The 24,046-nt window shown below is 40.0% G+C and overlaps 1 protein-coding gene across 2 annotated transcripts in view; it reads left to right on the forward strand.

Annotated features, from left to right (window-relative positions):
- Window positions 1-24,046, forward strand: part of LGR4 (leucine rich repeat containing G protein-coupled receptor 4) — a 99,687-nt gene that overhangs the window by 42,024 nt on the left and 33,617 nt on the right. For both annotated transcript variants that reach the window (XM_053561137.1, XM_053561138.1), the window contains exon 2: window positions 14,046-14,117. In XM_053561137.1, coding sequence (XP_053417112.1) covers window positions 14,046-14,117 — 72 coding nt within the window. The remainder of the gene's footprint in view (window positions 1-14,045; window positions 14,118-24,046) is intronic.

The following is a 24,046-nucleotide window of genomic DNA, read 5'->3' on the forward strand; positions in this document are numbered from 1 at the left end:
GAACTTAAAAGACTTGTCTCCAATGGAACTGTGTAGGAGTATGACAAAACAGGTTTGAGAATCTTTGCTCCCAAAGATTCAGGACCTTGTCATGATTGCATAGCCTCTTCTGTTCTGAATAAATCATTAGTAATTGTACTGAGTTATAAGTCATTCTCCTGGGAATAGGTTGAGTGACTTTTTATAAACCATCATTATCAGTGCCTATTGTCTTATAGTTAATAGGAATGATTGAGTCATCCCAGTTACAATTTTGAGTCATTCCTTTAAAGGACACATTTTATAACCCTTTTTAAAAATGGCCATCGGAGCAGACGGGGGATGGGAGAGTATGTGTGGGATGTGTGTGTATGTCTGTATTTGGGAGGGGGTGGGTGTCTGCACACCTTATGGCCTGCAGTGAGGTGATGGCTCCACAAGCCTGCATTGTGGGGATGGTGAAATCCTGCCTTCGAGTTCAGGCCTTGACCGATGGCAGCTGACCTTCAGGCTGTAGACTGCCTCATCATTTAGAATTTTCCTCTTGCCTTGACATAATGAGGTTAGGCCTCAGTGTCTTAGAAATTGGAGCTGTACTTGCTGGAGGCCAATTATTGGATGTACAAACAGTGTTTGTTGGGGGCGACTTCTTTTGGGCTTGGGATATTAGGAGGGATTTACTGGAGTGCAAGTTTTGTATTTTTCCCCTTCGTTTTTTTTTTTTTTTTTACATTAAAGTCGTGACATAATCCAGGGATGATTTTGTCAGCATTACCTGTAAACATCTTATGCACAGTTAAGTGAAAAAAAAGTCACGATGTTCTGTACTTGGAAAACCTTGGTAGAACCCAGAGTAGCAAAGTAGAAATTTAGCTAACTCAGCTTATCCCCAGCTCTGTTGAAACAGTTGAAAATACTAGTATAATAAAGTCTTCTAAATAACCCCATGAATCTCAGTGGCATTCTCTCCTATAAAAGCCCATGTCACAAAAGAACAAAAAAAAACCCAAAAAACCCATATCACTAAAATATGGAAGTACTATGGTATAGACAAAGGAAAAGGAGGACTTTGAAAGTTTCTCAATTCATGGGGGGGCAACCTTGGGGTGCTGGGAAAGCAGCTATAGATTTGACTCAATTTAGAGGAATAAGAAATATTTGGCTTAAATAGCCAATTCCTTGAAGTCATGGTTCTGACTCTTCTGACTCTACTTCACAGATGATATATACAAATTCAAGACTGACCCCCCAGGGCATTTACACTTTGAGATGGGGAAGAGATTTTGTTTCACACATGCTGAAACAAAATTTTCTGAAACCATACTTAACCTTTACTTCCATAGTTGATGGCATTCTAAAATTGCCTCACTCTATTCTGTCCTGTTTCAATTTTTTTAAAGTTGGTTATCGCCCATTAAAATGATTTCACAACTCATTAATTGGTTGTGAGCTGAAGTTTAATAAAATACACGTCTAAACAGTTTTCGTGGGTGTGCGTGTTTAGAGACAGGGACGGTGAAGTCATGTTTTCCTATCAGTCCTGTTAATAAGTGTAGCCATAATAAAACATAAACCGTTTAGTTAATTAGGATATTTACCATAATAAATGCTGTTGGATTGATTTCTTTATGAATAGTGCATTTTGTCTGCTAGGATGAAGCAATTGAGCATTCTCAGTTTGCCCAGACGATAATCCTTACAATACTTCTTGTTGATGTTAACTGGAATATTGAAATAGCATTTTTTCTGTGTGTCTTGGCTGGTGATGAACACTGTTTTGTCATCATACGGTTACCAGGACAGCTTTTGACACTCAAAGAATGCCTGGGAACACCCATTAGGTAGGAAGAAAATAAAGAATATTATATTTTAACTCTTGTCTGTTCTGTGGGGTGCCAGACGGGAAGGTGCTTGATCAAACTATAGAAAGGAATGTCCTTTTTGTCTTTGGCATGTATTTTCTGTTGCCATTTGGTAAACATGCTCCAGAATTAGAGCATCTTATATTTTTTTCTTTAGAACACATCCCATACTTGTGAAAATTAGTCTCTGTTTAAGAAGACCAAAAGAAGGCTAAAAAAAAAAAAAAAATAGAAACAGAAAAAGAAAAGAAAAAAGAAAGCAGCTGAACTAAAATATTAGAAAATACTGAATTAGCCTAACTAGTTTTATTTTTTAAAGTTACCCTTTCAAGGATGTATCATTTAAGCTACACTCGCCTTTCTTTGCTGTGGTGTGATACATATTTACACACTGGTGTTTTGTTCTCTCTCTTTCTAATTTACAGGGTTCACATCTCCTTAAAGAATACTCCCTTAAATGTCTCCTAGGGGGTACTGCTTCATCAAGAACATAAACAATTACAACATAAAATACTACCTTTGGAAATGAAGTCATGTGTCTTTCTTAATTGCTGAAGTCTTGTAATTCTGAAGGGGGTATGTTTAAGTCTCATTCACACACTTGCTAAACAAGCAAATACTCAAAAATAGGAAAAACATGAATCTCAGGGTTTCTTACTCTCTCCTAATTATGCGTGGAATGTGCAGGAGCAGGAATGTCAGAGGAAGAGTAATAATGATAGATTTTGAAGGGGCCTTAGAAGTTAGTGAGTGCAAAATATTTTACAGTGGAAGCTGAAATCCAGAAGGGCTGGGTTTCTTTTTCCTGGCTTCCCCTCCTTTTGTCCCATCCTACTATAAGGCTATCAGAGGGATCTCTCCACTGCAAACCTGACACACGTGAACTTCACTGGCAGCTTTCTATGCCTTTGGACTAAAGTTCTGAGGTCTTTTGGGACGTGCTTTCTGCTTCTCTCTGTAGCTTCTCTTGCCACTTGGAGCCATAGTGCTATAATTCTGAAATTCCTTGATGGTCTTTTTTAATTCCTGGATGGTTTTATCTCTTGGAACATTCTGGGTTTTTTTGTTTGTTTGTTTGGTTTTTTTTTTTTTTTGAGACAGAGCCTCAAGCTGTCGCCCTGGTTAGAGTGTTATGGCATCATAGCTCACAGCAACCTCAAACTCCTGGGCTCAAGCGAGTCTCCTGTCTCCACCTCCCAAGTAGCTGGGACTACAGGCGCCCGCCACAACGCCCGGCTATTTTTTGATTGCAGCCATCATTGTTTGGTGGACCCGGGCTGGATTCAAACCCGCCAGCTCAGGTGTATGTGGCTGGTGCCTTAGCCGCTTGAGCCACAGGCGCCGAGCCAGAACACTCTGGTTTTATCTCATCTGACCGTGCTTTCACACATAATATTTTCTGTGCCTGAAAGGCAGCTCTTGTTCTCCCCAAAATGTAAGTTGTTCAGTTCAGAGGCTTTTTTTTTTTTTTGCTGTGAATCTGTATAAAGTAGTATCTATTCTTCTACCTCAGCCAAAGCCCACCGTTGGAAGCCTTTATTGAGCTCCAGGTCTGATTTGGTCATCTTCCCTTGAGGGGTGACATGTGTCATAGTACAGTAGACCCTCCCCCCCATAGTTGACCACCTCCTTACGATGACTGAATTTTCATAGACTGGACATGCACCACATGTCTGTATCAGTAGAGTAGGCCCAGTTCCTTATGCTGACCACCTCCGTATGTTGACCAGTTTGTTACAGTCCCCTGGGTGGTCCGCGACCAGTTTCTATGGTATTGATTTGTCATTGCTCCTCCCACTGCCTCAGAAGCTCTTGAGAGTAGAGACCGTGTCTCCCTTTTCCCAGCACAGGCACAAACCCACAGAGTTGAGAGAATGGAGAGGCGATGCCTGCTTTGATTGCTTGATAGCAGAAATCAGAAAGACAAAAGAGACCCAGGCCTCCCGATTCTTAAAACAGTATTGGTGTCATATTTTTTGGATTGGAGTAAGGCTGAGAGAAAGTATAGACATAGGGGAAGGTTTCATCACGTGTGAGGGGGTTTTACCATATGCTCTTGTTTACAAAAAGAAGGCATAGGTATTGAGGCTTAATTGACAAATGGTATAAATTCATACTTTTTAAATATACAATTCTAAGTGTTTCGAAACCTGTGCAATTATACATTTAACTGCCATCAAATTAGGATATAGAACTCCATCTATATCCAGAAAGTTTCCATCACTCCCGAAAGTTCTCTTGGAGCCCCTTTGTAGCCAGTCTTTTCTCTGCCATGCCTTATTCTCCATCCCCCCACCCCAATCCCCCCACCTCTGGCCACTGGCCACCACTGATCCATTCTCTGTCGTTATAGGTTTGCAGAATGCTGTATAAGTGGAATCAAAGACTATGTAGCCTTTTGTGTCTAGCTTGTGTGACTTAGTGTGCGGTATTTGAGATCCATCCATGCTATTGCTTGTGTCAATAGTCTGTTCCTTTTTGTTGCTGGATAATATATTCCATTGTATAGATATACCAGGGTTTCTTTACACAATCACTGGTGAAAGGATATTCACCAGTTGTTTCCAGTTTGTAACAGTTCTTTTATTTATACCTAAAATTCCTGGCTCATGTGCTCATACGTATATGTTTAATTTTTTTTTTTTGAGATAGAGTTTCGCTTTGTCACCCTTGGTAGAGTGCTGTGGCGTCACAGCTCATAGCAACTTCAAACTCTTGGGCTTAAGCTATTCTCTTGCTTCAGCCTCCCAAGTAGCTAGGACTATAGGCACCCACCACAACAACTGGCTATTTTTTGGTTGTAGTTGTCATTGTTGTTTGGCAGGCCCAGGCTGGATTTGAACCCACCAGCTTCAGTGTATGTGGCTGGCACCCTAGCTGCTGAGCTACAAGGCACCGAGCCAGTATATGTTTAATTTTATAAGAAACAACAAATTTTTCTTAAGTAGTTGTACCATTTTGCATTGTTGCTAGCAGGGTATGAGAGTCCCAGTTGTTCTATGTCCTTGTCAATACTTGGTATTGTCAGCAGTTATTTTTATAGATTCTTGCTATTCTAATAGTTGCATAGTGTCTCACTGTGGTTTAATTTGCGTTTTGTGTTTAATTTGCATTGATGTTCCTGTTGAACATCTTTTTATGTGCTCATTTTCCATTGTCTCTCTTCTTTGGTGAAGTGTCTGTTCAAATCTTTTGACCTTTCAAAACTGGGCTTGTTTTCTTATTACTGATTTTTAGAGTTTGTCTATATTATAAATTCTTTATGTGATACATTTTGCAAATATTTCCTCCCGGTGTCTCTCCCTTGTCTTTTCACTTTCCTAACAGTGGCAATACGGCTTTGAAAGTCTTTAGTGGGAAAATTGTAAAAGACGTTAAAGGAGATGTTTTAATCCGTGAAAATAGATGATCATAAAATGAATTGAACATTCTTCATCTCTGATAGAAAAAAGTTTTCATTTTGATTTTTGTCCTAAGATTTGAATGTGGCATTTTCTCTAGCCTTTCTGAGCTGTCCTTAGGATGTTCAAGTCCCTTAAGTGGATCATGACTTCACAAGTTGATCCCTTTTCTGTATAGTGATTAACATGTATTTTTAAGTGCTAGTATGGTGGTTGTGTCATTTATCCTCTTACAGATTCTAAGGCTGCAGAGAAGCAAGTTTTGGATTCCTTCTTCTGGGAAGTACCTGAGCTATGGGACTAAAAACACTGGAGAAGCTGCCCCAGAGCCTGGGCCCAATTTTTCCTGCTTCCTAAAACTATTTATAGTAGAAATGATCCACAGGACGTTGGAGACATATTAGAAGGTGCACAATATGCACTGTGACACTTAGTGCATGGCACTTAGTTGGATTCTAGAAATGCTAAAACATTTAGGGTCAGAAAAATATCCCTGGAGCAAAGTCTGACTAAAATGGCATATAGAATGTTTGGCCCCAAGAATATGTGGGTGTTCTTATTTTAAAAATGCAATAATGCTATTTTTTAAAATATAAATTTAATAATAGCAAGCTAAGAATAGAATGGACTGATGGGTTTAGTACAAAAAATAACTGTTGCTCTATCTTTTGACAGAAAATCTTCACCATCTTACTATGGTGCCTTGTACATATGTGGATAAGGAATACTTGTAAATATCTGTTAAATGGATGATAGGATATCTCCTTTTTTGTAAAGGAAAACCCTTAATTAATCTCTTCTTCCTTTTGGCATAATGGCTTCTGGTAGCAAAGATGTTCCTGTCTCATCATGTATATGGGCCGCCAAAAATAGCATTGATATATATATATTTATTAGCCTTTAATATTTATCCTTCTACTAAATGGTTTTCAGAGGAGTTTTTCATTTGCAAATGAAGAATCTTAGGTGTCAAGAGACGAATATGTTCAGCACAATACAAAAAATATGATTCTGTATTTGTAAGAAATATATACCATATATAAAAAAAATTCGTAATGATACTCATGAAATATGCAGCGGTTATCTGTGGGTATTGATATTATAGGATGATTTTCTCTGCATATCATGTTTTGAAAAAAAACTAACATAGGTCATTTCTGTTGTTCGGTAGGGCGCCGGCCCCATATACCGAGGGTGGCGGGTTCAAACCCGGCCCCGGCCAAACTGCAACCAAAAAATAGCCGGGCGTTGTGGTGGGCGCCTGTAGTCCCAGCTACTCGGGAGGCTGAGGCAAGAGAATCCCTTAAGCCCAGGAGTTGGAGATTGCTGTGAGCTGTGTGAGGCCACGGCACTCTACCGAGGGCCATAAAGTGAGACTCTGTCTCTACAAAAAAAAGGTAGAGAGAAAACAAGATTACTTGCCCAAAGATAAGGAATAGTGTCAGGAAAGAAATTTTATGTTTGAGCTACAGTGAATTAATGGCTCCTGTTTCACCACTTCAAACCCTATGGCAGTTCACACGTTACTGTCTTCTCTGTTACCACCAAACTGTTGGGTTTAGTTCACTTCAGTTCCACTCAAACATTGAAAAGGATCTCATGGCTCTGTGCCCATGACACGGTGGTTGTAGCGCCAGCCACATACACCGAGGGTGGTGGGTTTGAACCCAGGCCGGGCCAGCTGAACAACTGCAACCAAAAAATAGCTGGGCATTGTGGCGGGTGCCTGCAGTCCCAGCTAGTTGGGAGGTTGAGGCAAGAGAATCACTTAAGCCCAAGAGTTTGAGGTTGCTGTGAGCTGTGACGCCACTGCACTCTACTGAGAGTGAGACTCTGTCTCAAAAAAAAATTAAAAAAGGATCTCATGGAATCTGGGTGTGCCTTGTGAAGAGATAGGGGACTTTTCAAGTGTCCACAGACTTCTCTATACCTTCTTTGCAAAAATTATAATGGAGTAACCATATTTAAAGCTTATTTTTTAATTCATAAAAAAGACATTTATTTTCAGTCAAATGGATGATGTCTCCCTCTTATCCCTTAATCCTCAATGTTTACTTGAATTTTTTTTTTTTTTGAGACAGTCTCACTATGATGCCTTTGGTAGAGTGTTGTGGCGTCACAGCTCACAGCAACCTCAAACTCTTGGGCTTAGGCGATTCTCTTGCCTCAACCTCCCAATTAGCTGGGACTATAGGTGCCCGCCACAACACCTGGCTGTTTTTTCATTGCAGTTGTCATTGTTGTTTAGCAGGCCCAGGCTGGGTTCGAACCCACCAGCCCTGGTATATGTGGCTGGCACCCTAACCACTGGACTATAGGCACCGAGCCTTGAATTGTTTTTTTTTTTTAGTCTTATTTTGTCTCCCTCAGTAGAGTGCTATGGTATCATAGCTCACAGAAACCTCAAACTCTTGGGCTCAAAACGATTCTCTTGCTTCAGCCTTCCTGATAGCTGGGAGTACAGGTGCCCACCACAATACCTGGCTATTTTTTTCTTTCTTTTTTTTTTTTTTTTAGAGACAGAGTCTCACTTTATCACCCTTGGTAGAGTGCTGTGTCATCACAGCTCACAGCAACCTCCAACTCCTGGGCTTAGGCAATTCTCTTGCCTCAGCCTCCCGAGTAGCTGGGACTACAGGCGCCTGCCATAATGCCCAGCTATTTTTTTGTTGGAGTTTGGCCATGGCCGGGTTTGAACCCACCACCCTTGGTACATGGGGCTGGCGCCCTACCCCCTGAGCTACAGGCGTTGCCTCAATACCTGGCTAATGTTTTAGAGACAGGGTCTCGATCTTGCTCAGGCCGATCTCCAAATCCTGAGCTTGGGTACCTGCCTCAGCTTCCCAGAGTGATAGTTTTTGTTTGTTTTAAATTCTTTCCTATACCCACTTCCTGATACTTTGATTCTCTTTCTGGCTCAGGTCTCTTCATTTGTACTTTGGAGTTTTTCTCATGTAAATTTGTATAATGAAGAATATTGCTCGATTTAGATAGAAAGCATGGAGAATTAAAAAGAGTTGAAATTCAGATTGAAGGAATGAATTTCTGTGTAAAGTTATTGAAAAACTCTGTGTAATATAAAAGGCAAAATGTTCCATGTACTTGATGTGACTATGCAAATACTGCTATAATAAAGATTGCATGGGGGGGAAAAAGAGATTAACTTGGCATAGTGTGCGTCTGTACCACTTGTGCATGAGAGAGAGAAAGAGACTTTCCTTCCAAATTTGTTCTACTAGAGGCATGTTTTGAAGTTACAGGGTTTTGTTCTTGGTCATACTATAGACATCTCTTAACTAGAAATTGGCCTGAAATTTCTGGTTGATTATCAAAGAACCTGGGAAAAGGGATTGGCAGAGTAATAGTTCTTGATTGGTATCAACATGTGTTTTTTGAGTTTAAGGACATCACCGCCATTCCCCCCTTCCAATCCCCCCAGAGACTACTTTGGAGAACCCTGTGTTCCCTAGAACCTATATGTATTTTAGTGACTTTTTAAACTGTCAGGTAATATATTTGAGATATAATCAACACTATGGTAGCAGCAGTACAGTTTTATCTAATACAAATAGGAGGGCTTGTTCAAATTGAGATAACACTGGGTCAATCGCAGTATATTTAAAATTAAATAATTCTGTGGCAGAAGGCCCAAGCCTAGTGAGTATGCCACAGCAGGGTCCATAGAAGTGCAAGCTTGGCCATAGGCAAACAGGTTAGGCTGGCTTAGAGACCATTTTATAGGGATTTTTAAAGTTACCTTGTTGAAACATGATGTTCTTTTTTACTCTGTTGATACTGTAACATGAGTGAATTTTATAAGGAAAAAAAGATGAGAGTTTTAACTGCTGGAGAGATTTGGCAGTTTCAATTAACTAGTTGAACACTGTTAATTTAAAAATCTGTGACTATTGGTCTTTGGGCATTCAAGTCTATTTTTCTAGTGAGGTAATGTGCTTTCATATTTCTGGGGGGTTTTGTTGTTGTTTGTTTGTTTATGAAGTATTTGATTCTGAAAGGTTCCTCCAGCTTAAAAACTTTGGCTCTTTAAATTCTGAAGTTTAGTTTTATATTTAGGAACAACGCTCCTAGGTCTTTATTCTGCAGCATTTGGTGTTTCTCTTCTGTAAAAGTATTTTTTTTTCTGGGAAGGCCAACAAAGGCAGTGCAATGTATCAGCACCTCTTAGTCAGCTGTCAGTCCATTCCATTCTAATGGCCTCGGGAGCAGCAAAACCATGGATGACCATAAGAGAGTATAGCTGTTACTTGCTGAGCTTCCTGTATGTGAATCGATGTTTTCTGCTCTTCACAGCAGAGTACAAGGTTCAGTTATTCACCGCCAACACACTTTACAAACGAAGCAGCCAGGGCTTAGAAAAGATGAGCAGTTTGTGGAAGGTCACACAGCTAGTGGTCCTGACTCCATAGACAGACTTTACCTTGGACTGTCTAGCTTCAAACCCTGAACTTCCAGCTGTGCAAAGCTGGCTCCAAGTGAGGCCATCAGCTCTCTTGAAATTATCCTTCAAAGCTCTTTGTGGTTCGCTGGTGCTCTGACCTTGCATGATTTTTGTTTGTTTTCTGTGTTACATTTATTTTGTTGGTAGGAACCCAGGTTGGTGAATCACTAGGATTACTGATACCACTATGGAGATTGCATTGCTCATGTAAATTTGAAGGTACTGATTTGTAGGAGCATCTTCCAGCTGAAAATTCTTTCAACAAATATTTTTTACTTATGTATTTTAATAATTTACAAGGCCCATGAGCCTCACATATTTGTAATTACTGTCAGAGGGCTTCCATTTGTGAATTACTGCTGTTTAACTCCCTGTATTCTTTCTAATCTCTTTATTTATATAATCTCTGTGCTTGAGGTTCTCTTGCAGGTGTTGGTGATGTCAGGTCTAGAATCTGCTCTCAAGGCTGTCCGGAGGTTGTTTTTCACCATTAGCCCTCATTATTTTAAACGAGTATCCACCCACCTTATACTCTGTAACCACAAGTTTCCAGAGCTGCTCTGGAGATAACATCTTGTAGCTTACCATCCCCGCCCCCCAACTCCTTTTTTCACTTCATTCATAAATGTTTTATAACCAAAGCCCAGAAAGTATGAGGGAAAATACTTCAAAAGAGAGCACCTCTCTGGGTGTGTGAAATTCAGAAAAAATGGGAAATGTGTTGCTTCTGAATCTGAAGCTTTGAAACAGACTTCATCATGTGTTTTAACATACATTAGTTGTAAATAAGGAGTCCCACTAATTACATGTGCAGCTCATAGCAAAACTACCTGTCATATCTTGTTATTCTGATGGAAAAAAATTGTGTGTATGTGCTAAAAAATTGGAATGCAGTGAATAGTGCAGTGTACATTGTCTCTAATTATGTGTTCCCCTCCCACCCTGGGGGAGGCAGTTAATCAGTTTTTTCTGTTAACTGTGCTAGTCACCTGAATTCTAGTGTGCCAAGCTTAGAGGAAACAGTATGGAATGCCTCATTTTGTAAAGCGATACCTTATTGTTCTTCTTTTTCCTTTTGTTAGAATGACTAAAACACATCAAAATTGTGTAATATTTTACAGAATCATTGTTTACTCATATCAGATCATTATTTTGCCTTTCAGTTGTGATTTAAAGTTGTGTTGTATTCTGAAGAATGATTTTTTTTTTTGTTTGTTTGAGACAGAGTCTCACTATGTTGCCCTTGGTAGACTGCTGTGATGTCACAGCTCACAGCACCCTCAAACTCCTGTGCTTAAGTGATGCTCTTGCCTCAGCCTCCCAAGTCGCTGGGACTACAGGGACCTGCCACAATGCCCCGCTGTTTTTTTATTGTAGCTGTCATTGTTGTTTAGCAGGCCTTGATGGGGTTTGAACCCGCCAGCCCCAGTGTATGTGGCCAGCGCCCTGACCACTGAGCTATAGACATTGAGCCCCCTGAAAAATGATTTTATTAGTTGAGACCAAATGTGTTTCTGGAAAGAGTGACTCAATAGTGGGGTTTTGCTTTGTTTTGACTCAGTGGTTATATAATGGCAAACTAACAGTCTTTAAATTTTGTGTTGTGGTCATTGTTTAGAAACATTCCATAAAATGAATCTCATCTGTTTTCATCAGGAAGGGTGAGGACCTCCATGAAAAATCTACAGAAAACGTTGAATCAGTATGTAATGACAGCATACCACGTCAGGCCAGGAAGCCACTCAGCCGGTCAGCTCAGTTCCTCCAGTTTCCTGATGAGCAACCCGAGACCCAGAATCATATGGTGGCTGTGGCAGTGTAGGAGTTGAGCCTGCTAATTCTTCTTCTTTTTTTCTTTTTTTAAGAATATTTTATTTTATTTTTTTGAGATAGAGTTTTACTTTGTCACCCTCGGTAGAGTGCCATGGCGTCATGGCTCACAGCAACCTCAAACTCTTAGGCTCAAGCAATTCTCTTGCTTCAGCCTCCCGAGTACCTGGGACTATAGGTGCCCACCACAACACTTGGCTATTTTTCAAGCCGAGGTGTCACTCTGGCTCAGGCTGGTCTCGAACCTGTGAGCTCAAGCAATCCACCCCTCGGTCTCCCAGAGTGCTGGGATTTACAGGTGTGAGTCTGCTTCTTTTGACCTCTGTGTTGGTGCTATTTCTCCAGTACCTTGCTACATTTCCCGTGGGATATTGATCACTGACAAATGTGGCATTGGGGCCTAGGTTTACAAAGAATAATTCCTGCTGGGTGTAGTGGCATGCTTCTGTATTTCCAGCTATTCAGAAGGCTGAGAAGCAGGAGGATCCCTTGAGCCTAGAAATTAAAGACCAACCTGGGCAACATAGCAAGACCCCATCTCCAAAGAAAAAAAAACAAAAACAAAAAAAACAACCAAAACCCCAAATTCCTGGAGAAGCATATTAATTTTGTTTTTCTTATGAGTTATTCTTAGTAAGATTTGAGTTGTTTTTGATGATATAACATTTTGGAATGCACATAAACCTGTATCATCTAAAGTGAAGTTTTTTGCACTAAGACATTATTTATATGAACTTTGGTTCAATTGCTAGAGCTAGTTGTCGTTCTTTTTTTCCCCTTCCAATTGTCAAGTAAAGTAGGGTCTGACGATGATTATGCCAAGGTATTGAGAGCATTATTCTTCTCACTTTTTAAGGTTGGTAGGATTCAAGGGTTTGCTTTATGTCTTGACCGCTATTGGAGAGAAGTAACCAGATTCAAATAATACTTAGCAAGGCTCGTAGTTTGCAGGTGAGATCCTGGGCTCTAGAAGTCACATTTCCTGTTTCACACCACTTGTTGAATGGTTTTAAAGAACTCTTTTTACCTCAATTAGTCTCAGTTTCCCCATTTGTAATGTGAGATTTCACATGCGGTCTTGTCGTGTTATGAGCATTCACTGTATTTTAGCAGCAGCTGCTATCACTGTTGTTCCCAAGCCAGTTTTCAGACCTTGGCAGAGACTAGCAAGAAGGGGGGTGGATTTCATTTCTGAATTTTTGTGAGAGGAAGAAAGATGAGGAAAAGGGACTTACCTACCACGGTACTGAAGGTGTCACTTCCTTCAAAACAAACTTTTACCTGACTGAATTGAAAAAAACTCAGCATTATTATTGTTCGCTCTTCCCTCTTCAGACCATTCTGTTTAATCTACTGGTGGGAATATCGCTCGCATGAACCTTCATGGTGATTTGCAGAGAGGAGAGACTCAAGGGCTCAGCCACAGAATTAACCATAGACCCTGATGGAGGCACCTGAGCTGACCCAGTGCCTGCTGGGACTTTCCCTGGTGGGGCTGTCTTAACCTGTCTTTCACGGTGTTGATACCAAGTGTGGGGTGTGGGAGAGAAAGCCAATTCAAAAGGCAGCTGCCAGGAAGGAGGGAAATGGTTAATAAAGTATTCTTCTAGCCGTTTGAACTCGCTAATTGTTGAGTTGTATTGCTGAGTGGGTTCTCTGCTTTCTGCGGACACTCGGAGGGGAAACTGGAAAGGGACTACATGTCACGTGTCTGCTTGCCCCCAGCTTGCATCTGCTGGTCAGCCAAAACTGAAATCCACTTACACTGATTACCTGGAGGACTTTTATTTTATTTTATTTTATTTTTTGCCAGAGCTGAGTTTGAACCTACCACCTCCAGCATATGGGGCCGGTGCCCTACTCCTTTGAGCCACAGGACTTTTAAAGGTTTTGAAGAAAATATGACTAGAGTAGAGCCTAGGACATGCTTGCATTGTCCTTGACAGTGACTCCAGTAACTGCCCTCACCTAAAGATCTGTTTTTTTTTTTTTTTTTATTGTTGGGGATTCATTGAGGGTACAATAAGCCAGGTTACACTGATTGCAATTTAAAGATCTGTTTATCAGGGGCGGCGCCTGTGGCTCAATAGGGGCACCGGCCCCATATGCCAGAGGTGGTGGGTTCAAACCCAGCCCTGGCCAAAAACTGCAAAAAAAAAAAGATCTGTTTATCAAAATCCAGGGTGTTCATTTGTTTGTTTTGATTACTGGGAAGCCATGTTGACCCTTGAGGAGAAGTTGGAAGTGTTCTTTCCAAGGACACTTAAAAGGGGAAAATCCAGGAGCTGAGTACATTGCTGAATTATGGGATGTAATTTATACAAAAAAAATTATTTGTTTTGTATTTTCTAAGCATTCATTGCATTCTGAAGCCAATCATGAGTATTTCTGCATGTCTTCTGCACTTATTTTCCTTGCTTATCTACAAAATTTTAGAGCCTCATTTGTTTTCTCTTAGATGAAGTGCTTTGAGGCTAATATCATTTATTTAACAACTTTGTTTTTGTTTTCCAGGGATATCAGTATGAACAACATTACTCAGTTACCAGAAGATGCATTTAAGAACTTTCCTTTTCTAGAAGAGCTGTAAGTATTACTTTGAGAAAATGCGTGTATATGTGTTTTTTCCTTCATTCTCTTTGGAAGCCTGTGCTATAGATATAATCAATTTCATTAGGGGACACTGAGATTGCTTAGTTTCAGTGAGCTTTGTGTGGAGGAAATCATGTCTTGATTTTTTTTTTTAAGCAGAACAGTTGCTAAAGATATTTTTGTAAGCTGGAACTAAAAATTGCTCCTTCCATAGGACTTTTTTTGCTGTTACTATTATGACCATGAATGTTGCAGTGATACAAGCTAATTACAGTGTTATCATGAGATAACAAGGCTACTGTGTAATTACGAATGTTGCCAAGGAGTTGCTGTATGGGTAGCAGAACTGTAAAAAATAACACAAGGTGTTTCAGGGTCGTGATTGCAACAGACATCAGTAGTGAGCCTGCAGAAAACTGAGTGTTAAGGTCTCCACCACCCCCCACCACCGACATCTGCAGATGACCTTGGGAATGAGTTGAAATTGGCCAGATCTCTAAGAATACCTTTTGCTCTAAGAAGGTTTCTGAGCTTAGTCCCTTGCAGCTCACATTTCCAATTTAACAGTTTGCACTGTGGAAATATTTTTTTCTGCTTGTTTTAAACTCTATTTTGTTGTGTTCTCCACATTTTTTGTTTTTGAAGTCCATAATCAAAATAGGCACTTTTGGATTTTAAAGAAATTGGGAACTGGGCGGTGCCTGTGGCTCAGTCGGTAAGGCGCCGGCCCCATATACAGAGGGTGGCGGGTTCAAACCTGCCCCGGCCAAACTGCAACCAAAAAATAGCCAGGTGTTGTGGTGGGCGCCTGTAGTCCCAGCTACTCGGGAGGCTGAGGCAAGAGAATCGCTTAAGCCCAGGAGTTGGAGGTTGCTGTGAGCTGTGTGTGGCCACGGCACTCTACCGAGGGACATAAAGTGAGACTCTATCTCTACAAAAAAAAAAAATAAATAAAAAAGAAATTGGGAACTATATATTATATTTTAAGAATCCCAGGGAAAAAATAAAATCAGACTCGAATCAAGTTAGTATAGACTTTTTAAAAGCCAGGCTAATGTATTATGTAATATGTAGAGGTAGGAAGGTGACAGATTGATAGTAAGAACATCAAAGAGATAACAGCCCTGCGGGAATCTAAATTCATATTACAGAGTGTGCCACACAGCCCAGCTGTTGAGTATTAGATCCAAGTCAGCGAATGTCTCCTGTCTTAGCTCGGCCCCTCCCCTAGAATGAGGAGCTGGAGTCCAGTAAGATATAGAGATTCCATGCTCTGCCTCTGACACGGTATTGAAATAGCAGTTAAGAGCTTAAAAAAGTTAAGGAGAAACGTTTCTTCCCCACATAATGCTCTCATAGCAAAAATCGAACAGAGATTATTTGCCACTTACAAGTTTGTGATCTGAGTTAAATTACTTAACCTCTCTCTGTTCAGTTTCTTTGCCTGTAAAGTGTAGATGATAATAATTCTTCTGTCATAATAGTCCAGTGAAGAAAGAATGGATTAATATACGTTAAATGTGTAGGACAGTGCAGGAAACCGAGTATTTTATAAACGCTAGCTAGTGTTTATTTTATTATTCTAAAAGAGCATAAGAAAAAAAAGGCAGTAGAATATATACCAAATATTATCTTTGGGCAAAAGGATTAAGTGTGTATTTTATTTTATTTCTGCCTCCTATTTTTTTTTTTTCTGCAGTGAACATCAGTTATTTTGATATGGTTATTTTGTTTTAGTATTTTAAGTAGAGTTAGGAAGGGGTGCATTTGAAGCTTCTATCTGTACCCGCCTTCCCCCCAGTCAAGCCTTGAGATTCCTTACCTCTTCCTTTTTATATCACATACAGTTTCAGACTTTAGGATGAATTTCTCTTTACAGAAGTAATTATGCAGTGAAAGGACATTAATAAGTGGTTGTTCCACCATCATATAACCACTGTGGAATGTGGGGTGCACCAGACAGGCTGTGGTGCGTCTGTCTCACCCTTGTTCTGTAGAAGGCCATTCTCTATACCCCACCTTTGCGGTGCCTGTGATCGCCAGTTATTCTATGAGGGATTCTGTAGTGAAGACTAGAAGTGGAGTCAGACCTCGTTAATCTGCTTTGTGAAGTTCACATTTTAGATTTCTCAAAATCTCAAATGACCAAGCATATGTCAACCTCATGAATTCTGTCAACCAGGATTTTTAATTGGAACCAAATTGAATTTCAGTGCTAGTTCATTGTAGTGAGGTCACGTCCCCTCCATATTCTGCTGTCATAGTCATGAAATCTGTCAGATCAAGTCGGTATACCTCCTCCAAATGGTGTGTGGGATTTCACATATAAATTCAGTTAGGAGAGGTGAGTATTGTTTTTAAAGAACACTTCAAAATAGCCTTTTAAAACTTTGGTAGTACTATTAGCATCCAGGGAATATTCCATGTTAATATAAACATGGTAAAAAAAAACAAAACAAAACACAAAAAACTTTTTTTTCTTTCAAGACCAATGTAGTTGATTTTGACATCCAAAATGATGCTGCCATGACTATTGTAATAGTTCATAAACAGTGTAGCCATTTGTCCAGGAGTCATCTGGAAGTCATTGAAGAGTGATTGCAAAGCCAAATGCCCTGAGTAGAAATGATTTGGTGAGGGGTTTTTCCAAGTTAGTTAATGAGGTGTGCTTTACAAGATGTGACTGGATTTGGCCAGACTTGATACTAGTGATCTAGAATGCTTGGAGTATTGAGTGAATTCACTTCCCAACAATAGGGAAGAAATGTTTATAGATATTTACACATTCAATTATACTTTGACCAAACTTGGAATCCTACTCTGTGTCAGCTCCTTTTGTATTCCTGTCTGATACTAGGAATACAGACAGAACCATGGTCCTGTTTTCAGGGTTAACAGACTGCTTTTCATTTTGTCCCATCTGTATGCCAATTCTAAATGTCTAGATCCCCATTATGCAAGGGACTAGCAAATAATTTGAACAGGGAAGTTTTAAATCAAATACAAACAGGAGTGGGTCAAAATTAAGTAGTTTTAAAGAGTTGAATTACATATAGAGACATGTACATAATATATATATAACAAATTCAGCTATTTAGACCATATTTATAATTCAATCCATGTACAATTATGTATTTATAAACGTATAAAAACATTCTGTATATAATACATAGTATTCTGTACCAAAATAATTTCAGTCTTTTAAAATGTTGCAAGCATAATTTTTCACATACATGTCACTCAGCTTGCGCAAATGTTAGCATCCTCTCTCTCTCTCTCTCTCCACACACACAATATATGTTATGTAATTTTTTAGTACCGTTTGAGAGTCTTTATATATGGCAGTGGTTATTCTGGAAGCACAAAGATATTCTCTTAAATAACCACAGTGCAATTGTCAAAATCAGAAAACTAGCTTTGATGCATATTATCATCTGATCTGTAATTCTTATTCGAATTTCAACAGGTATTGCACTGATATCCTTTTAAAGCAAAAGAAAAAAAAATCTGGTCTAGCATGTATAATCCAGAATCATAAATTATATCTGATTCCTGTGTTTAATTCATTTTAAATTTCTGAAACTAGTTTTTCATAGTCTACCTGAACTAATCCTAAAAACTTAGGGTTCTACCTGATCTAATGCCCACGAGTTCCCTGTGAGGAATTTATTATTACCAATTTACAGATAATGACATGGAGGCTTAAAGAAAGTGGAAAACCTTACTGTGGCCATATAGTAAACAGCAGATCTGATGCAGGCCATTCCTCTTAATCTCTAAGCTATATATAATGTTGCCTTGAAAGGCACAGAATTGGAGGGAAGCTAAAGGGACCATCTACTATCACCTCAGCTCTAAACAGGTCTACAGCGATCAAAAGTGGTCTGTAGCTCAGTAGTTCCACTAGTAGTTCACTGAACAAATCTGTGAACATGGGATTCTTCCCACATAAAATGTTCTTGTTTAGGCTTACTGTTTAAGAGATGAGAGCATCAAAGACTTGCTTGTAGAGAAATGGCTTGCCTGCGGCAACACAGTTAGTATATGTAACTGAGCCAGAATTACACCTCCAGGTTCTAAGCCATTGCTACATATCCTATCAACTTTTATATCTCTGAGATGTATAAATAGGCTTAAATAATCTTACTGGGTTGTTTGGAGCTATAGAGAGTAACTGTTCTCTTCTAAGACTTACAAAGAATTTCCTTTGCTTCCAAACTGAAGTTTGACTCACTTAAAGTTTACTCCCTTGATGAAATGTTCTCAGATAAGCTCTATAGACTGCAGTAATTTCCCAGAAAAAGCGAAGTGGTTCCTCTGGTGATATTTGACAGTTAAAAATGTTATGTTCTTTGGATGCATTCTGTTGTTCCACTTTGTGGCCCTCTGGTAGGATATCTTGAGAGCAAAGATCACCACCACCCTTATTGCTGGGAAATACACAGTGAACTCGTAGAGGAGTGTTACTTGTTTTATTCTTGTCATGCTTAGAATGTGTCATTTGGGTAGTTTTTAGATTAGAGACTAGAGCAGGTGTCCTCAAACTTTTTAAACAGGGGGCCAATTCACTGTCCCTCAGATCGTTGGAGGGCCGAACTATAGTTTAAAAAAAAAAACTATGAACAAATTCCTATGCACACTGCACATATCTTATTTTGAAGTAAAAAACAAAACGGGAACAAATACAATTCACACTGCTTCATGTGGCCCGCAGGCCGCAGTTTGAGGACTCCTGGACTAGAGTGAAAAGAGAGAAGTAGGAAGGGAGCTTGTACTAATTGGGATCTACTACTTGATGGTTAAGCCTTCCTACAACATTGTCCTTTTAACTCAAAACTGTGTGAGCCAGGCCAGGCACGGTGGCTCATGCCTGTAATCCCAGGACTCTGGGAGGCTGAGGCAGGTGGATTGCCTGAGCTCAGGAGTTCCAGACCAGCCGGAGCAAGAGTGAGACCTTGTCTCTACTAAAAATGAAAAACTGAGACAAGAGGATCGCTTGAGCCCAAAACTTTGAGGTTACTGTGAGCTGTGATACCTAGCACTAAGGGCAACAAAGTGAGACTCTGTCTGTAAAAAACATAAAAACTGGGTGAGCTATATTTATTCCCCTTTTGCTGATGAGGAGGCGGAGTTTTTCCTCAGAAAATTTAATTAACTTGCCCAAGGTTACATAGATCATTAGTAAGGGAAGCTGGTGTTAATCTCAGGTCTGACTCTGACCATGTACATGAGGAGAGGGTGAGCAAAGACTTACTAGACAAGTCATTAATTCAATAGACTTTTGTTAGCTAAAGCACTGTGTTCGGTGGTGAATTAAATGAGATTCTTTCAAGGGAGAGGAACAGTGTACCCAAGTCGTGGGAGTTCAAACACAAAGGGAAATTACTGTTATCAAAAAGGATTGATGGCATTTCTGGAAAACACTGAGGGATGGAAGGAGTTATTCATGAGGAGATGTGCAAAGATGTGCAGAGGAACATGAGCAAAGGTGGGGATAGGAAGTAAAATGGTTTGGTTGCAATGTTGAATTCCTGAGAGGAAGTTGTGGGACAGAAACTTAGAAAGGAGTTTGGGGCTAGATGGAGGACCTCTCTTGAAAGACTAACAGAGTTTAAACTCTTGAGTGACTGTTGAAATTTTTGAACTAGGGAATGACTTGATCAGATATGACCTTTGATGGTTGTAGTCCCATAGCAAAGAGGTTAGAATCAAGAGAAGTCAGAGAGACAAATGGAACGTGTTAATGGGGTAGTAGTCCAGGTGGGAATTACAAGAAGAATCTGAATTAAGGCACACAAGGGGAAAGGAGAGGGAGGAGGGATACCAAAGATGTCATAGAAATAGAATCAAGAGGATGTCTTGGATGGGGTCAGTGGAGTGACATCACGAGCAGTTAATTTAAAAATTACCAGGAGTCTGGTGGTGCTTTGACAAATTAGAGATAATATAGGAATTTCTGAAGAGAAAGTATTAAATGCAATTTTGAATATGTATACTGAGTTCGGGTGGGATTTGTGTAGGAACACCTGGAAATTTAGAAGTGGTGTCCAGAGTGGAGATTGATGTGTGTAGGTTATAGAATGGAGTGTCAGGAGTATAGATTTGGGAATCTTTTATTTTGAGGTGATTACTGGAAACATTAGATCAAAAGGGCTTGGGAGTAGAAGAAAAGGGCAGAGGGCCAAAGACAACTCCTTGGGAAACACTTGAATCAGGGTGTGGGAAGAAGACCAAGTCCCGGAGGACCAGGAGAACTAGGGCAGAACTCTGCCCCAGGAGCTGTGGGAGGAGAGGTTTTTCACAAAGAAGTGAGGGATCAATGGGGATGTGCTGGGGAGTGATGCCTGTGGCCAGAGGGGGGAAAAGGTCTTGACTTCAACTTTAAGTAGTTTTAGAACCACTTCAGTAGGGTGGTGAGTGTGATGAGGAAAGATCTTCGGGACCCAGGCATGTAGGGACTGCTACGAGGTGGTTTTTGTTCTGTGGAGAGGGGGTGAAGCTTGAATATGTACTGCATTTGACAGGAGTCCAGGGTTTAAGAGACAGAAATTCGGCTAAGACATAATAGAGAATTTATTGTTTCATGCAAAACGAGAAAGTCCAGAGGTGGAGTTGGCTTCAGATGATACTGGATCTCGGGGCTTAAACGTTAACGCGTGTTCTCATGCTCTGCATTTCTTAGATTTGATTGTCTCTCCTTTTGTGTTCTGGCTTCGTACTTTCCTGTTGCAAAGAGCTTATCTCCATGTTGTGGGAAATATAAACTCAGTACATTTTTGCATCTTGACACCCAAAATGCTTTTAGCGGGAAACTCCTAGATGGACTCTGATTGGCCAGACTTGTCTCATTTGCCTGTCCTTGAACCCCTCACTCTGTTTAAGTATAACCTGTGTCATGGAGTCATCCCCAAAAGGACTACTTAGAGAAATCACCTGAAGGAAGCAGGATAAAGGAAGAAGGATAAAGAGAGGGGTATTTCCCAGCAGGCAGCTTCCTCCAAGAAGCCGTCTTGAACATACTGTCCAGTGCTTCTGCTCACATCTCTCTGGCTAGAACTCAGTTGCTTGGGTACACCTACCAGAGGATGCTGGGAAATGGGCCCTTTAGCTGGGCATGGAGTCAAATTAGGGTTCTATTACAGGTAGGAAAGGAAGAATGGTGATTGGTTAGGCAATTAGTTAAGATACTTTCATCTGGAAGTAACAAGCTCAATTCATGGTATCTAGTAAGGAAATAGTATGTTACAGCGTATTACCTCACGGGTGAGAACTCTTCCAGGGCTGATGGAGTTACTAAGCGTGTCATGGAGAACCCAGGTTCTCTCCTGCTTCCTAACCTACTCTACCCAGTAAAGGCTGTCCTCTGGGTGTTGTCACTGCACTTGGGACTATTCAGACAGAATGGCATCCAGGAGAAGAGAGTCATCCTTCTCCCCATTTAGGTGGAAAGCTGTCTTTCCTCAAACCCCAGTGACTTCCTCTTACTTCATTGCCCAGAGCTGGGGTCACAGGTCTACTCCTAAGTCGTTACTGGAATGGGAACAGCATGATTGGAATTGGAAGGCCAGTTGGAATTTACTCACAGAGCTGAGTCATGTGAAGCAGGAGGGAATATTTGAACAAGTCCAAGCTCTGCCAGGGAGGCTTGCATGGCTATTAGGAGGCCAGCTGACAGTGTCTGCAACAATTCCTCTCTATACTGTTCACATTTTTACGATTTTTTACAGCTCATTTTGAGCTCTTTCTGGCATCTGAAGCCTTCCTTGGTGTTTCTTTTCCAAGCCCCTCTTGGACCCTCTGCTCCTCACCACTTAGCACCAGATTGTGTACCTTGTAATTTTGCGCTCCAGGTGTGTCAATGTGTACTTGTCTCCTGACTCTGTTGACTTTTGTCTAAGGAAGGGCAGGGCCTGTTGTCACACTTCTGTGTGACCTTTGCTGATAGTGATCATGTTTTTTGAAACTGAAATGGAGGGAAGGAGTTAAGGCAAAGGATTTCTTCTCATTTTGGATTTATTGACGTAGGAAACCTTACCAGTTTATATAAATCCAATTGAAATTTTATGGTTAGTGAACTGTCCTTATTCAAAAGAAAAGAAATGAGAAATGTCCTGGGATTACTCAATACTTCTTGGCCATACCTATGGTACTTGGCCTGTAGTAGACGCTCAATAAATATTTGTTGGTTGACATTAGCTGTAAATTTCGTTAAAGGCTGTGACATTATTTCCTCACATGGGTGGATATTACATGTGTTTATTGCCAGAGGGTAAACGACTAGGTTGTCAGGATGACTTTGCTCAGGAAATATAACTATTGTTTGAGTTTTTATTGATTTGCTTATAAAGTCAACTCTTGTACAAGTTATTATAAAGACACAAAGACCAAATTGGTGCAGATCGAACTTAAATTTCTTTGAATTTAATTGACTCTTTAGTATGTAAAAGAGTAAAAGAGTTCTAGATGGCTTATAGAACCAAGTTTAAATAGGGACATACTTATATTTTGTTAAGCATTGCTGTTCAGTGTTTGTTAAATAGATACGTATAATTTGAAATATATATGTATATATGAAACCATTTCCCCTTCATGATAATATAGATGTTATTAAACTATAACCAGTTTTTGTATATACTTTCTTTTTTTTTTTTTTTTGTAGAGACAGAGTCTCACTTTATGGCCCTCAGTAGAGTGCCGTGGCCTCACACAGCTCACAACAACCTCCAACTCCTGGGCTTAAGCGATTCTCTTGCCTCAGCCTCCCGAGCAGCTGGGCCTACAGGCGCCCGCCACAACGCTGTATATACTTTCTTAATAGTTATGTGAACATTCAAATCTTTCCTAGTATGTGAAATAATAGGATAATGAAGACATTGTTAGTTGACTTAGGAACTCTCTGATATGCTGTATCAGATGAGGTTTAACCCTGATAGGGAAAATGTGCCTGGGGAACTATAAAGGAAATATAACTATTGCTTGAGTTTTTATTGATTTGCTTATAAAGTCAACTCTTGTACAAGTTATTATAAAGACACAAAGACCAAATTGGTGCAGATCGAATGCTATTTAGTTGTTAGCCCTCTTTATTTACTGAGAAAGTAAAACATTCTGTTTTAAAGAGAATGTCTTAAAATCAATGGTAGAAAATAACACAAAACAACATTTTTCTTTTTCTAGGATTTATATTAGTTTATTCATTATACATTGTTTTATTTCTAGGATTTATGTTATTTAGCTGTGCTGCAGGATCTTGGGCAAGACACATCGGAAACAGAGGCTCACATTCTCTTTTGTTTAGGAAAAATAAAAAAGAAAGAAAGAAAAGAAACAAAAAAGCAGGGAAGAGTGAAGGGTGATAAACTTGCCTGGCCTGTGACACAGGGTTGTTTTAAAGGCCAGAAGGTTAAAGGTCCCTTATTTGAAGTGGTTGGGACGAGAAGTGTTTTGAATTTTAGATTTTTAACATTTTGGAATATTTGCATGGCTTGAACATCCTTCATCTGAAAATCTGAAATTTGAGATGTTCCAATGAGCATTTCCTTTTAGTGTCATGTTGCAACTTAAAAGCTTCAGAGTATTGTACAATTTCAGATTTCAGATGTTTGGATTGAGAGTGTTCACCCTGTCTAATGGCAGGATAATGAAAATGGAAAGCACTACACCCAGTGTTAATTTTTTATTATGTGTATTGATACCAAATACTCCTAAAAGGCACCAGAACACCTCATTCTTTTTTTTTTGCAGTTTTTTGGCCGGGGCTGGGTTTGAACCTGCCACCTCCAGCATATGGGTCTGGTGCCCTACTCCTTTCAGCCACAGGTGCTGCCCCTCATTCATTCTTTATTTCTCCACAGGAACCAACGAAGTTCTGAGCACATAGTCAGCCAGGCCTTAACATATCAATAAATATATGACTGAACGCT

Source organism: Nycticebus coucang, chromosome 14 (genome assembly GCF_027406575.1).
Source record: "Nycticebus coucang isolate mNycCou1 chromosome 14, mNycCou1.pri, whole genome shotgun sequence".
NCBI classification, from domain to species: Eukaryota; Metazoa; Chordata; class Mammalia; order Primates; family Lorisidae; genus Nycticebus; species Nycticebus coucang.